The sequence below is a fragment of the Mustela nigripes genome, chromosome 12 (assembly GCF_022355385.1).
Source record: "Mustela nigripes isolate SB6536 chromosome 12, MUSNIG.SB6536, whole genome shotgun sequence".
NCBI classification, from domain to species: Eukaryota; Metazoa; Chordata; class Mammalia; order Carnivora; family Mustelidae; genus Mustela; species Mustela nigripes.
The window spans coordinates 115802-129187 of NC_081568.1; the positions used below are offsets into that span (position 1 = coordinate 115802).

Consider the following 13386-nt stretch of genomic DNA (forward strand, 5'->3'; position numbering starts at 1 on the left):
TAAAATAAATAAGTAAATAAACCAACCTACCTACCCACCCACCAACCTTTTTCAAATATGGAAAGAAAATACTCTTTCTACAGTATTAACCCCTAAAAGCTATTCTCTTTTATAGATGACCGTATTATTGTTAGTTTTGTATACTTTTACCGGATAAAGAACGCCCAGAGGAAGAAATTTCTGGCGGCTTTCCCAGATACATACGGCTACGTTTTCCGCTGTGCTTACAACAGCTGCGAACTATGGCCTGTCCACGTGCAGATTCTTATGACCATAGGTCTTCATAATTGCCTCCGCCATACACACTTGGAGACTGGCCAGATTCGTGATGATTCCTGTAGCAGGATCGATCTCTCCCGGGACCGTCGCAGCTTTGTTCTTGTGCCCGTGGCCATTCGGATCGTTGGGATCGTTGCAGTTCCCAGACAGTTTCAAGTTGTCTTCATTACTTGGGGTTAGAGCCGGTGGGTCTCCTGAAGAAGATGAGGGGGGACAGGTGTGCCGCGTTCATGGCCTCACCTCCCCCTCAGCTAGTGGGGGGTGCTCACTGTTTCTGTTTTAATTTTAGTTTGGTATTGCAAAAGGTACTGTTCTTTCTGGAACTGTTACCTTTATATTGTACTTCAAAAAAATTTTCAAGAACATTTGTATTAAAATTCTTTGACTTCTATAAGATGTGATTTTACCAATTTTAAAATTATTCTAAAACAAGAATATTTTTACTTTTTAAATTTTCTGAAAGAAAAAATTGGCTTATGTCAATAAAAGCAAATGTATTTAAAGTTGAAATTGGGGAATTCAAGAATACTGCTTCTATCAGTTCAGATCTATTTAGAAATCCAACAGATTCTTTGTAAGGGAGTGCTAGCATTAAGTCAGCTATTTGTGTCAGTCATTTCGCTCAGAGCTGGAGGAAGCCTAGAGGTTGGAGGCACCTGCACTTTGCACGTGGCCCAGCCCTCCAGCCTTGGCCTCAGTCCCTTCATCTCGGAAGGAAGGCTTTGAGTTCAAAACTGCTCAGTTAGGGTTCGTTTTGCATTCTGCCGTGTTCTCCTTCATGTATTCCCCACGGGTTTGTCCTAGGGAATAATTTTTATTATTTTTTTTTACCCCACAGAATAAATACCGTCTCTTCCTAATGGCAGAATACTTAAAACATCTCTCTCATCCCTTCTGTCGCTGTTAAATGTACTTAATTCCTAAAACTGTTCTTTATGAGATTGCTAAAATTTTAGTTTATTTGTTGTTTTCTAAGATGCAGTCAGCAGAGTGGAAAGACATGACTCATAAATTGGTTCATGTATGTGGAACAGGGCCTCGGGCTGGGTTTTGATTTCATTCATACCACTTTTCTTGAGTGAGTGTTTATAGGGTGGGGCTTTAAGCCCAAACTTGGAGAGTTGTAGGGTTTACCCAGGGAAAGGCCAGAGACACGTGTCGAAGACAGAGGGACACCACCATGGAGTTGGGACAGACAGGAGGGGACGTCCCTCGAGCCCAGCACGGGTGTGGTGAGTGGGGAAGCAAGACTGTGAGCGTCTCTAGGCGTGGGGTCCTGGCGTTAACAGTGAAGGGCTGATCCCACTGGTGCCCAGGTGTCGCACAACCGGACATCGTCTTCTAGAAAAGGCGCTTCCCACAGCTGTCCAGCGCCTGTTCCAGTGAGCTGCGTGGCCTTGCAGCTGTGCAGTGCTCTCGGGTGAAGAGAGTCACTGATGCATCTAGTAAAAGTGCTTCACTGTTCGCAAACTGCCACTTGAGCAAAAATAGATACCTTTCCCATTCTCTGTGAGAACCCTAAATTAAGAAATTAACGTGAAGTTGTTCCTTTTCCTCTCTGAGTCTGTGAGTGTCCTCTTTGGAAACAAACTTCGTTTAGGAGGGCTTTTCCTGGGGTGCCAAGTCCGTGCCAGTTAGGTAGGCCTGCCCTGGGTCCTTAGTCCTTCCTTACCCATCAGCGTTAATGAAGTAGAGGACCCCAGCTAAGCGGTCTCGGTGAAGAGGGAGCACCTGGGTGCTGAAAGAGTTAATGACTTCAGGGGAGATTTTGATGGCTGATCCTTCTTGTTGAAGATCCTGAATGCTCTCCATCTGTGTCTCAGCAGCGGCCGGCGACATGGCGGACGGACACCCGCGGTTTTCACTTCTCTGTTGACGGGAATAAAAGGTCTTCTGCTAAGGTTTCCGATTCAGTAAGTTTATAACTTTTGGTCCCTTAAAAATGACATCCTTGGTTTGGAACAGTGACGATCTGTACCAGTTTTCAGTATATTGGAATAATACACAGTTCTGTTTAAAGGAAAATATTCTCATTGCAGTGGTGCTCAAATTATTGTTAGTGTACAGTACCTAGTTGTGGTACAGATGTAGGAACAGTCCCCGACACTTTCTGCTATAGATGCTCATAGGCATCTGTAAGCCAGAGTAAAACTTAAGTCACAGCAGCAGAGTAATAAAATACAAATAATAGATGAGCCCTTTTTACTGTGACAGATGACACAGGACCGTGAAGCCACTTGCATGCAGCCTCTTTGAGTTTACTGGTCCTGTTCGTTCTCTGCTGAGGACACATTTTGTTCACAGGTCTTTTCTCATTAGCTCCCAGTAGTTACTGACTGCTAGTGGGCACCTTCTCAAGCAAGCACAAGCATGGTCCTGAGACAGGGTTCTGGTCCTCAGTGCTGAGGCGGTTGCGCAGATGGACTGGAAGTGTGCTTACCTAAGGGAAACACCATATTCACATTCTCACGGGAATCTTGCTGATTGCAGGTGGGAAATCATGGTCTACACTGCACTGTGAGCTTAGAGTCACATAAACATACGTGTGTATATATTGCTACAAACATGAAAAGATAATTGAATAGAAAAGCCATATTTAGGGGCGCCTGGGTGGCTCAGTGGGTTAGGCCTCTGCCTTCGGCTCAGGTCATGATCTCGGGGTCCTGGGATCCAGTCCCGCATCAGGCTCTCTGCTCAGTGGGGAGCCTGCTTCCCTCCCTCCCTCTGCCTGCCTCTCTGCCTACTTGTGATCTGTCTGTCAAATAAATAAGTAAATATTTTTTAAAAAAAAGAAAGAAAAGAAAAGCCATATTTAGAACTAATACTTTGATTTGTGGTGTTCTTTGTATCTACAGTTCCTTGCTGAGGCTGTCCCTTTTTTTTTTTTTTTTAAATTTTATTTGTTTATTTGACAGAGATCTCAAGTAGGCAGAGAGGCAGGCAGAGAGGGGGAAGCAGGCTCCCCGCTGAGCAGAGAGCCCAATGCGGGGCTCGATCCCAGGACCCTGAGATCATGAACTGAGCAGAAAGCAGAGGCTTGAACCCACTGAGCCACCAGGCGCCCTGAGGCTGTCCCTCTTAAGTTTCCCGGGTGCTAGGATGAGTGCTGTCCTTTTGGCAACTCTGTGTGTTGGCCCTGTTGGTTGGGCTGCTCCCGTCACACACTCTGTCCGGCCCCTCTTGGCCGAAGCTGTTCTCGTTGCTCGTTCTCTTTTCTCCAAGCTCTTGTGCTGCACCCATGGTCCTTGGTTGATAAGTGAATTGTTCCTTCCCAGATTTCTACGCAGTATCCAGTGGTGGACCATGAATTTGATGCAGTGGTGGTTGGTGCTGGAGGGGCAGGCTTGCGAGCTGCGTTTGGCCTTTCCGAGGCTGGGTTTAACACGGCCTGCGTCACAAAGCTCTTTCCTACCAGATCACACACCGTGGCAGCCCAGGTAAGAGGAGGGGGTTCCATTCACGGTTGGGGCACCCACAGCCAAGCACAGTCTCCGGCCACAGCCCTCCTTCCTGCCACGCTCCGGCCCCGTTGGGCTCTCCCTGCACCCATCTGGCTCACTCACCTCCGAGGGTCTGTGCTCACACCGCTCACACTGCCTTCACCTCCGGCCGGAGCTGCTTCTGGGGCCTCTTGCACTCTTTCCTGCTCCAGTTACACTCAGGTCTCCTTCGAGCACCCGCCTGGACCCCTCCCCACATCACGGTTTGTCTTCACTGCACTCTCTCCATCTGAAACGAGCTCGTCTCCAGTCTTGCTGCCGTTGGCCCTGAGTCTTGTGTATTTATTGCCGCAGCCTTGGTGCAGGCCCCGTTAAATACAATGGTGAGGAGCTCTGGGGATGGCACAGATGCGTAGGGCGGAAGAGCATTGGCCTTTAAATGCTCGGAATTTAGGGCGGAGGATAAAAGCAAGGTGAACTGTTACACAATGATTGTGTAATTTCATTTTCTTTCTTGGCACACTGGGTAGTATCCCAGTTGAGTGTTCCAAAATCATACTGGACTGTTTTTTCCAGTATTTGAAACACATTTCCTTATAGAGATAGCAGAGTATATAGTGATTTCCCAGGAGCCAATAAAAGCTGCCCTAATTACAGTTGTAGCTGTATCCAGTGTCCAGCAACATTCTTCAGACACTTAATTGCCCAAGTAACTTTGTCCTGAAGTGATGTTTTGTAAACTGAAAAATAAATAACATACAGCTTTGGAGAATATATTACTTAAAAGGAAAAAATGGACTTAAACATAAATAATGCAAAATAATACGGGGTTCTGATAATGCAATATTAATATAATAAAAAGAGTAAGAAGCGGATACCTTGGATAGTGGTTCTGGAGAAAGTAGGTGTAACTGGGGTTAGAGTGAGGTCGGTGGCCTGGAGAGTCTGGAGTGCACTCCCGCAGGGCGCCTGGGTGGCTTTGGCCGGAGTGCACAGCTCCTGGTCCTGGACTTGAGACTTTGAGCCCCACGTTGGATGCAGGGGTTACTTTAAGAAAACAAAATTGTTCCTCGTAGTAGCCGTAAAATGACAGCCTCTGTGCGTGCACCGGGCCGAGTACCTCTGTGTTATTTTGAACTAGGTTTTCTCCGTTCTGCTACTCTGGTACTTCACATTTCTAACCGTTATTGAAGGGGGTGGAGGAGGAGGAGGAAGTAATGGAGTAACTTGTGCGGCATGTCTTACAGGATTCCTGGGTCTGTGCTCGGGACTGTTTTCCTGGGAACTAAACGTAATGGGAAATCAAGGCCCAGTAGCGCCAAGTGGGGAAAGGGTTCAAGCGTGGGTTGCTTGACTCAGAAGCCTGGACTGAGGAACAGTTGGGAACCGGGGGAGGTTCTTTGTGTCTTTGTTGTGAAAGAGAGGGGTACTGCAGTTTCCAGTTGGAGAGGGAAAGTGCAAGCGTGAGGCTTGTGCTGCGCTGCCGTTTTCTCGGACTCGGACCTGACGGTAAACACTCCTTTACCGTACGCCCATCAACACCACTACGAACATTTCGTCATAAAATTACCCCAGATAGATTCGTTGAGTACCTTCTGTGTGCCAGGTTGGGAAGTGGTGAGTCGCACACGGAGCCTCACTTGACCCTCCACACAGCCTGTAAGTGAGGAGACTGAGGTGGAGGGAGGTCCTGTGACCGGACTGCACTCAGGACCCTTACAGGCTGTTAAGCCAAAGCGGGTGGCTTTCTCTGAACCCAGATCTGGAGCAGGAGGCAAAGGACGAGCCTGGAAAATGCCACCGGCGCTCCTTCTTGTAGCTTGTAAGGGTGCTCTCTGTTTGCAGGGAGGGATCAATGCTGCCCTGGGGAACATGGAGGAGGACAACTGGAGGTGGCACTTCTACGACACTGTGAAGGGCTCCGACTGGCTGGGGGACCAGGACGCCATCCACTACATGACAGAGCAGGCCCCTGCTTCTGTGGTAGAGGTAGTGTCCTCACGGGGTCTGTTCCTAATACAGAAGAGAATTTGAGGCCGATGGGGTCCGCCCAAAGAAGGGTAACGAGTGGATGGCACTAGGGAAATCTTCCCTGTCGTCAACCATTCAGTTCATTTTATAACGAAGTTTTTCTCTTTTCCAAACTGTTGAAGCTTTCATAGAATGTATTGGTTGGGGGTTGGCAGGTTTATGTTGAAATTGTTCAGTGTAAAGTAGCCGTGAAGGTCCTGATTCCTACAAGGTACGAGGTGTCAGTTTTATGTTTTCCAGCTGGAGAACTACGGCATGCCGTTTAGCAGAACTGAAGACGGGAGGATTTATCAGCGCGCTTTTGGCGGACAGAGCCTCAAGTTTGGGAAAGGCGGGCAGGCCCACCGGTGCTGCTGCGTGGCTGACCGCACGGGCCACTCCCTGCTGCACACGTTGTATGGGAGGGTGAGGCTGCCTTGGGTGCGCGGGTTGACGGGATACAGTCTAGTTAGGCCGGGCGTGTGGGGATGTGCCGGAAACAGGCCACCCTGGGGACAGGCCGGTTGTCAGAGTGTCAGGCCCGGGGTCACTTCCTGAACATCAGAGGAACATGGCCCATGTGTGTCGTAATTGTGTGGTGGTTAATGAGGAGGTGTCTGCTTCAGAAAACGGGACTGTTCATCGTTACCTGCTGGGTTTGAACTGGCGGCCTGCGGCCTGCCACACTTGAGCTGTAGGAAGCAAGTGAGTACTTTCTGCCTCAGCACCTCTGAGTTCCTGAACTGGGTGTTTGCATACTTACCTGCTCAGACTGGACAAAGATTTGGGGGCCGTAGTTACTGGATAATTGGGGCCTACTTTGGCATAGCCAGATGATCAGCATTCTGAAGTATCAGAACACTGAGAAGAATCCGTTTTCTGAAGTGTTGCTTCCAGATGGGGACAGAGTATTGACACAAATGTTAGGGCAGCAGTGGCTTCTCTGGCGGAGCGCACTGACAGATGTGTGACCAGATCTGCCCGTCCGGCGGAATTGTGGGTCACACGGGGGAGCCGACAGTTTCGTGAGGGCCCTCTCACGGAGCAGCTGCGTGGTCTGTGTGACACGTGTGTCCTTACGTGCTGGTCATACAGCTGAGAGCAGGCTACCTGTGGGTGGTTACACAACAGCATCCGTGCTGTGGTTGATGTGACACGACCCGGTGCTCTCCTAGAGTTTACGCTGTCCACTCGTTACACACCGGATCAGGGCCTCGGACCTGTTCACGTGAGCAGTATTGCTGACGTGTCAGCGGCGTAAATGCGATTGAAACTGTGGGAACCTTGTTTTTCTCTCGTGTTTTTTAGTCTCTGCGATATGATACCAGCTATTTTGTAGAGTACTTTGCCTTGGATCTCCTGATGGAGAATGGGGAATGTCGTGGTGTTATTGCGCTGTGCATAGAAGATGGGTCCATCCATCGCATAAGAGCCAAGAACACTGTTGTGGCTACCGGGTAGGAGTCTGACTTGTATTTAACTTCTCTGGAGGGAAGTTGGGTCTCAGTTTCTTCAAATAAAGATGGAGGCACTATGGAATAGTGGTTTAATCACCGGTATCACAGGTAGTGACCTAACCCAGCAGCACAGTAAGCTTCGCCAGCCTCCGGTCTGTATCTTTGAAGGGGACAGTCACGGCAGCTGCCTCAGGTGGGCAGGGATGTATCCTCCATTCACACCTGGGAGGACCCTTGAAGAAACCGGTCCGGGGAGGCACATGACATCTTCTGGACTAACTACTTTTGCTTTCGTGGGTGCTGTGTTTGTACTGATTTTCTGGGGTAGTTTGTTCACATGAGGAAAATAAGTTAATTCCATTTCATACACCATCAGTTTGTTATTTTAAACCTTTAAAAGTGTGGATCCGTAGACATTAAACATTTTAGTCTTAAGGTAGCACGTGCTTATCAGGAAGTCGCTCAGCACCAAAGTGCACTGAGGTACAAATGAGAGTGCCTTCCCTGTCACTCGGGCTCCCAGCCCGGTTGCCCAGCGGGGCACAGACTACAGCACCTGCAGCTGCTGCTGGGCCGCTCTGGCCACTCTGGCGCCATCAGAAGGGAGAAGGGCAGACCTGAAGGTTCCCTGTGCATCACGGTTCTCTCTCTGCTGCCCGTCTGTTTCCCAGAGGCTACGGCCGCACCTACTTCAGCTGCACGTCTGCCCACACCAGCACCGGTGACGGCACAGCCATGGTCACCAGGGCAGGCCTTCCCTGCCAGGACTTGGAGTTCGTGCAGTTCCACCCCACAGGTAGGATGGGGCCACGTCAGTGCGGCCCAGGCGCTTCGTGTCTTCTGAGCCCCCCACGCCTCTTGCTGCTCCTCTGCAGTGTCCTGCGCGGACAGGTTCCCAGAGCGCAGCTCGTCCTTTGCTCAAGGAGGTTTTTTCCTGCTTCCCCCAAGGCAGTTTAGGGCACCAGCTTGATTAACTCTGACTCTTGCCTTGATGGTACCTGCTTCAGTCCTAAAGCCGTAAAGGCCGGGGCAGGTGCCTGGCACACAGTAGGACCTTGGCAGTGTTTACTGAGTGGGTGTCCTGATAGCCAGGGGGGACGCTGGTGACCAGAGTTGTGGCGTGGGCAGATTTCAGGGTTGTAGGAGAACAGCTGTCACCGCAGGAGTGTCAAGTCGGGATGAGCTGTGGCAGACGGGACCCCTGAGGTGGTGGGGACAGACTGCCCAGTCCTGGCAGACTGAGCCGTCTTGGGTCCTCAGACAGTTGAGTGTGTGAATGTGGGGTTCAGAAGGGCGGTCTGTGCAGGGGCCGCAGGCTTGAGAGCCCCTTACCCAGAAGTGACCGCCTCTTGAGAGAGACGAGTCTCATTCTGGACTTTGGTTCTTGTTGCTTTTCTAGCCTGTCAGTTGAGGGGGCACGACATGTAGCTCCCCACCTTGCTAAAGAACCTGGTCTGGTGTTTTTCTCTTTGCTCTGTTTCTTCCGATCCCTGGCAGGGATGAAAAATAAAATGTTTCAGGTAGTTTAGTTTTGTTCTTAAAATATTTATTTATTTATTTATTTTAAAGGTTTTATTTATTTATTTGACAGAGAGATCACAAGCAGGCAGAGAGGCAGGCAGGGGGGAAGCAGGCTCCCCGCCAGGCAGAGAGCCTGAGGCAGGCTCCATCCCAACCCTGAGATCCTGACCTGAGCTGAAGGCAGAGGCTTAACTTGCTGAGCCTCCGAGGCTTGGTTTTGTTTTGTTTTGTTTAAGATTTATTTATTTATCTGAGGGTGACAGAGTGCACGAGTGGGGGGAGGGGCTGAGGAGGAGGGAGACTCTCAAGCCCTCTCCTCGATGAGCGCACAGAGCAGGAGCGGGGGCTCTACCAAGACTCAGACGTCAGCCAACTGAGCCACTTGAGGTAGTTTTTTTAATTACTGTTTTTAACTCAAAAAATGTCTGAAGATTCTGAATTCCACTTGTAAGCATGAAGCGCCCCGTTACCAGTGACTTTAGATAGGAACTTTCCGAGCTGGTTTGTCCTACCTTGTCACAATTCCGTGGCACAAGGAGATGCTCTAAAATGAAAACAGGGGCACCTGGGTGGCTCAGTTGTTCGGCCTCTGCCTTCTGCTTGGGTCATGCTCCCGGGTCCTGGGATCGAGCCTCCCATCGGGCTCCCTGCTCGGGGAGCCTGCTTCTCCCTCTCCCAGGCCCTCTGTTGGTGTTCTCTCTCTTACTACGTCTCTGTCAAGTAAATAAATAAGATCTTAAAAAAAAAAAGAACAGAAAACATGAATTTAACGTGCGCTTGCTTGTGTTGAAAGTTTCAGCAGTTGTCATGGGAATTCTGGGGTTGGCAGAGCAGTTGTGCCGCTTTGTGCTTTTCCTCATGGGGACTTCATCTTATCTACTGTATCTACTAGAATCTTATCTACTCTTCCTAATCTTTCTTTTGTCTTACTCTCCTGAGGGCACAATGCCCTTTGCGTGCCCTTTTCCTTTCCCCAAAGATATCTTGGGGGGAAAAAAAAATGTGTTTGAAATCTAGACCTAGCAGTTGTTCGGTTAGAGCTAATTAATTGGGTTCTTTGCAGGTATCTATGGCGCTGGTTGTCTCATTACGGAAGGGTGTCGTGGAGAGGGAGGCATTCTCATTAACAGTCAAGGCGAGAGGTTCATGGAGCGCTATGCCCCGGTGGCAAAGGATTTGGCGTCCAGAGACGTTGTATCTCGGTCCATGACCCTGGAAATCCGGGAAGGAAGGTCTGTGTGCTTATCTGCAAAGGTGTCTGAGCGCACGCACACGCACACCCCTGCTTTCTCTTTTGGTGGCTGCTGTTTGTGTCTGCATCTTAACATGGGCTGGTGTGACTGTGTATGAGTTTCGGCACCTCCTCCCAACTGGGTAGGTTGCGTGCAGCCGCCTGCCGCCCTCTGACTGTCACTGTCATGTCGCCTTAGAGACCAGCTTCTGGGGAGTTGGGCTGGTCTGACCTAAATCTCAAGTCTGTGCAACATCGTCTGTATGCATGTGAGTGAGTGTTGTGACAGAGACAGACAAGCTGGCAGTCTGCAGTTAGCCTGTGGGCCGCGGGTGCGGCTCGGGGACCTGCTGAGCACGAGCCCATGGCGTTCCCTGAAGGAGCGTCGGCTCTTCAGTGTCTGCACTGCCTTACTGCGGTGCTTCTTGTCAAAGTTCAGGGGTTACGGCCTCTAGACACGTTATATTTGCAGTATTTGCATTAGAAGGACTCAATTATCAAGGAAAACACACTGTGACTTCCCAAGACCGGAGTGTGAGCCGGTGAGGGCCGAGTGTCTGTCCACGTTCTGGCTGTGTCCCAGCATGTGGAGTCCCCCCCCCGGCCAGGGTAGGTGCTCGGAAAAGACGTGAAGAATGGATGACCACAAGTGAGGGGACATTCCGTACAGCTTGAGAAAAGTGCGACCTGATGTGCTTCAGTGACTTTGCGGTCTCACATCCTCTGTATTTACCGTTCTCTCCCCCATGACGTCCTCCGCCAGAGGCTGCGGCCCGGAGAAGGACCACGTGTACCTGCAGCTGCATCACCTGCCCCCGGAGCAGCTGGCCATACGCCTGCCTGGCATCTCGGAGACGGCCATGATCTTCGCGGGCGTGGATGTCACTAAGGAGCCGATCCCCGTCCTTCCCACTGTGCATTATAACATGGGTGGCATTCCCACCAACTACAAGGGGCAGGTGACCAAGCCGGGACCCTTCCACGGTGTGGGGGGGAGCAGGGCAGGAACGACAGGCCCATCCTCACAGTTGTCCCTCTGGACCCAGAGAACACAGAAACCTCATTCAGATGTTTCCCTCAGCACAGTCGCCGCTGGAGGGCAGAGCAGGGCCCGGGCACACGCTAGCGTTCACCCTCGCTCTGCAAGGACCCCGAGCAGTCACCGGTGACAGCGACCCCTCCAGAGCACACGGTTATGGACACAGTATCATTTGCAGCTTTTCCCAGTTTATAGTTTATTTTCCCGGATGACCTCCTGTTACTTTTACTGTGACCTTGTAAATCATATCTCCTCACAGCACATACTTGTGGGTGGCTTGCAGACCACCCAGGGCTTTTTGGTTTGTGACCTTTTTTTGCCTCTCCTCAGATGAGGTGGCTGGGACGCTCCTCCACACTTTGCAGACAAGCCATGTGCCATACTCCCTTCCCTTCCTTGGAATCCAGAGCTGGAGTGGGTTGGGGGGGGGCAGTCGGGTGGGGAAGGAGGTTTGGAATGAGCAGTAGATGTGGGAGTGAAGTGACAGGTGTTGCCAGGGGGGTCCTTCGACCTGAGTCTGCCTGGGGTGGCTGAGCGTCCGGGTGCAGACTCGGGGCTCCCTGTAGACGACAGCAGGTCTGGTCCTTACCTGCCGTCCCTCTCCGGGCCTGCAGGCAGACGCCCCCGTCCTGGGAAGGAGGGCTGTGCAGACTGGGCTCCTGAAGCCTGAAGTCTTCCTTCCACAGGTCCTCAGGCATGTGAATGGCCAGGATCAGATCGTGCCCGGCCTGTATGCCTGTGGGGAGGCCGCCTGCGCCTCCGTGCACGGTGCCAACCGCCTCGGGGCGAACTCACTCTTGGACCTGGTCGTCTTCGGCAGGGCGTGTGCCCTGAGTATCGCAGAGTCCTGCAGACCCGGTACGTGTTTTCTTCAGGGACTCAGGCTGTTTCGGGAAGTGATAGGTTACCGTGTCTTGATTTGTTGGAAATCTGCGGAGTGACCATGGGGGGTGGTCTGGTTTTCTGCCTTAAGTGAAGGGACCGTGATTCAGAGATTTATATTGTGACAGACGAGACTGGACACAGGCTGGGTGTCTTAACAATTTAGAGGATAACCTGGTTTTGGTCAGATCTTGTTTTGTGGTCGTTAATGTTCTCTTTAGAAAAGTTCCTGTGAGGGAGTTGTTTTGAGAGGAAGTGTGCCACGTGCTGCTTGCTTGTTACCGATCACGACTTGCAAGGAAATATTTCAGACAGTACATGTGACTATATGTAAGTTCTCAGTACTTACGGAAAAGTAACTTTGGTTTTTCTAAAAAAAAGAAGAAAAAAGTAAATGATCTGTTAAAGCACAACGTAATGCACACAGAGGATCGGGCACGGGTGTCCCTGCGGCGTCACAGCGGTTTTCAGTCCGCGACTGTGTTCCTCTGGTCACTTAATAACCTGAGGGAATAGCGCCCCGTGCTGAAAGCATGAGTCCCGCGGGGGGCAGGACATGTGCTGTCCCAGTGAGCTCCCAGAGGTCTCCGTGCAGGTTCCCATGGCCTGTTCGCTCAGGACTGCGGGTGACATGAAGACACTGTTCCCGAGGGTGGGACCGTGGGATCCCTGGGCTCTGCTCTGCCCAGTAGGCTTCACTGGTGGTGCCCGTGCAGTCTCAGTTCTGCCGTTTCTATGGAACAAAAGCTCTTTCCGAAATCAAGTTGGGGAAAAGTCTTACTGTCCTGCTAGTTGAACACAGCCCCCAGCATCACAGGCCACACTCGCCTTCCTGCCTGCAGTTAGCAGGTACGTGTGACAGACGGTTACACTTTCAGACGCCATCCCCCTTTCCGACCAAGTCGCTGATGGGCAGAGGTGGGGCCCTGTCCCTGTCTTTGCTGTGAAGGCAAGAGTCAGATCCCGTAGTCTGGTAGAGAATCCACAGCCCACTGCACTGCAGCGGTGAGGCCTGAAATCCGATCTCCGAGCAAAGCAGAAAGTTTGAGCTTCCCTTTGTTTGAAAATGACAAAAAGGAAGTTTTATTAAAATATCTTGTACTTTAATATCTGAAGGATCGATACACACTTCAAAAAAAGTTTTTTAAGTTAGTGATTAAAATGGAATACGGTGCTCATCCGTGCAGTAGCACGAAGGGACCCCAGACGTATTGGGTCATATGATGCGGGCTCACGAGGCTGCACACGTCAGGTTATACTTGTGTAACATAATGGAAGAGACAAAATTGGGAATAAGATGGTTCAGTGGCTGCCGTTCTAATCACGGTGGGCCTTGCACAGCTCTGTTTGGCAAAATATGCAAAACCACACCAAAAATGATCCTGCACCTTAATTACACTTTTTTTTTTTTTAAGATTTCATTTATTTGACAGACATGGAGAGAGAGAACACAACCAGGGGAGTGGGAGAGGGAGAAGCAGGCTTCTTGCTAAGCAGGGAGCCTGACGCGGGGCTCCTTCCCAATAT

General features: G+C 50.6%; 1 protein-coding gene across 2 annotated transcripts in view; it reads left to right on the forward strand.

Moving 5' to 3' along the window:
- Positions 1-13386, forward strand: part of SDHA (succinate dehydrogenase complex flavoprotein subunit A) — a 28100-nt gene that overhangs the window by 4211 nt on the left and 10503 nt on the right. The window contains exons 2-10 of one of the 2 annotated variants that reach the window (XM_059416784.1): positions 2103-2192; positions 3555-3716; positions 5565-5708; positions 5991-6155; positions 7038-7186; positions 7858-7982; positions 9771-9939; positions 10702-10897; positions 11664-11835. In XM_059416784.1, coding sequence (XP_059272767.1) covers positions 2103-2192; positions 3555-3716; positions 5565-5708; positions 5991-6155; positions 7038-7186; positions 7858-7982; positions 9771-9939; positions 10702-10897; positions 11664-11835 — 1372 coding nt within the window. The remainder of the gene's footprint in view (positions 1-2102; positions 2193-3554; positions 3717-5564; positions 5709-5990; positions 6156-7037; positions 7187-7857; positions 7983-9770; positions 9940-10701; positions 10898-11663; positions 11836-13386) is intronic. The other variant, XM_059416785.1, reaches the window with a different exon arrangement.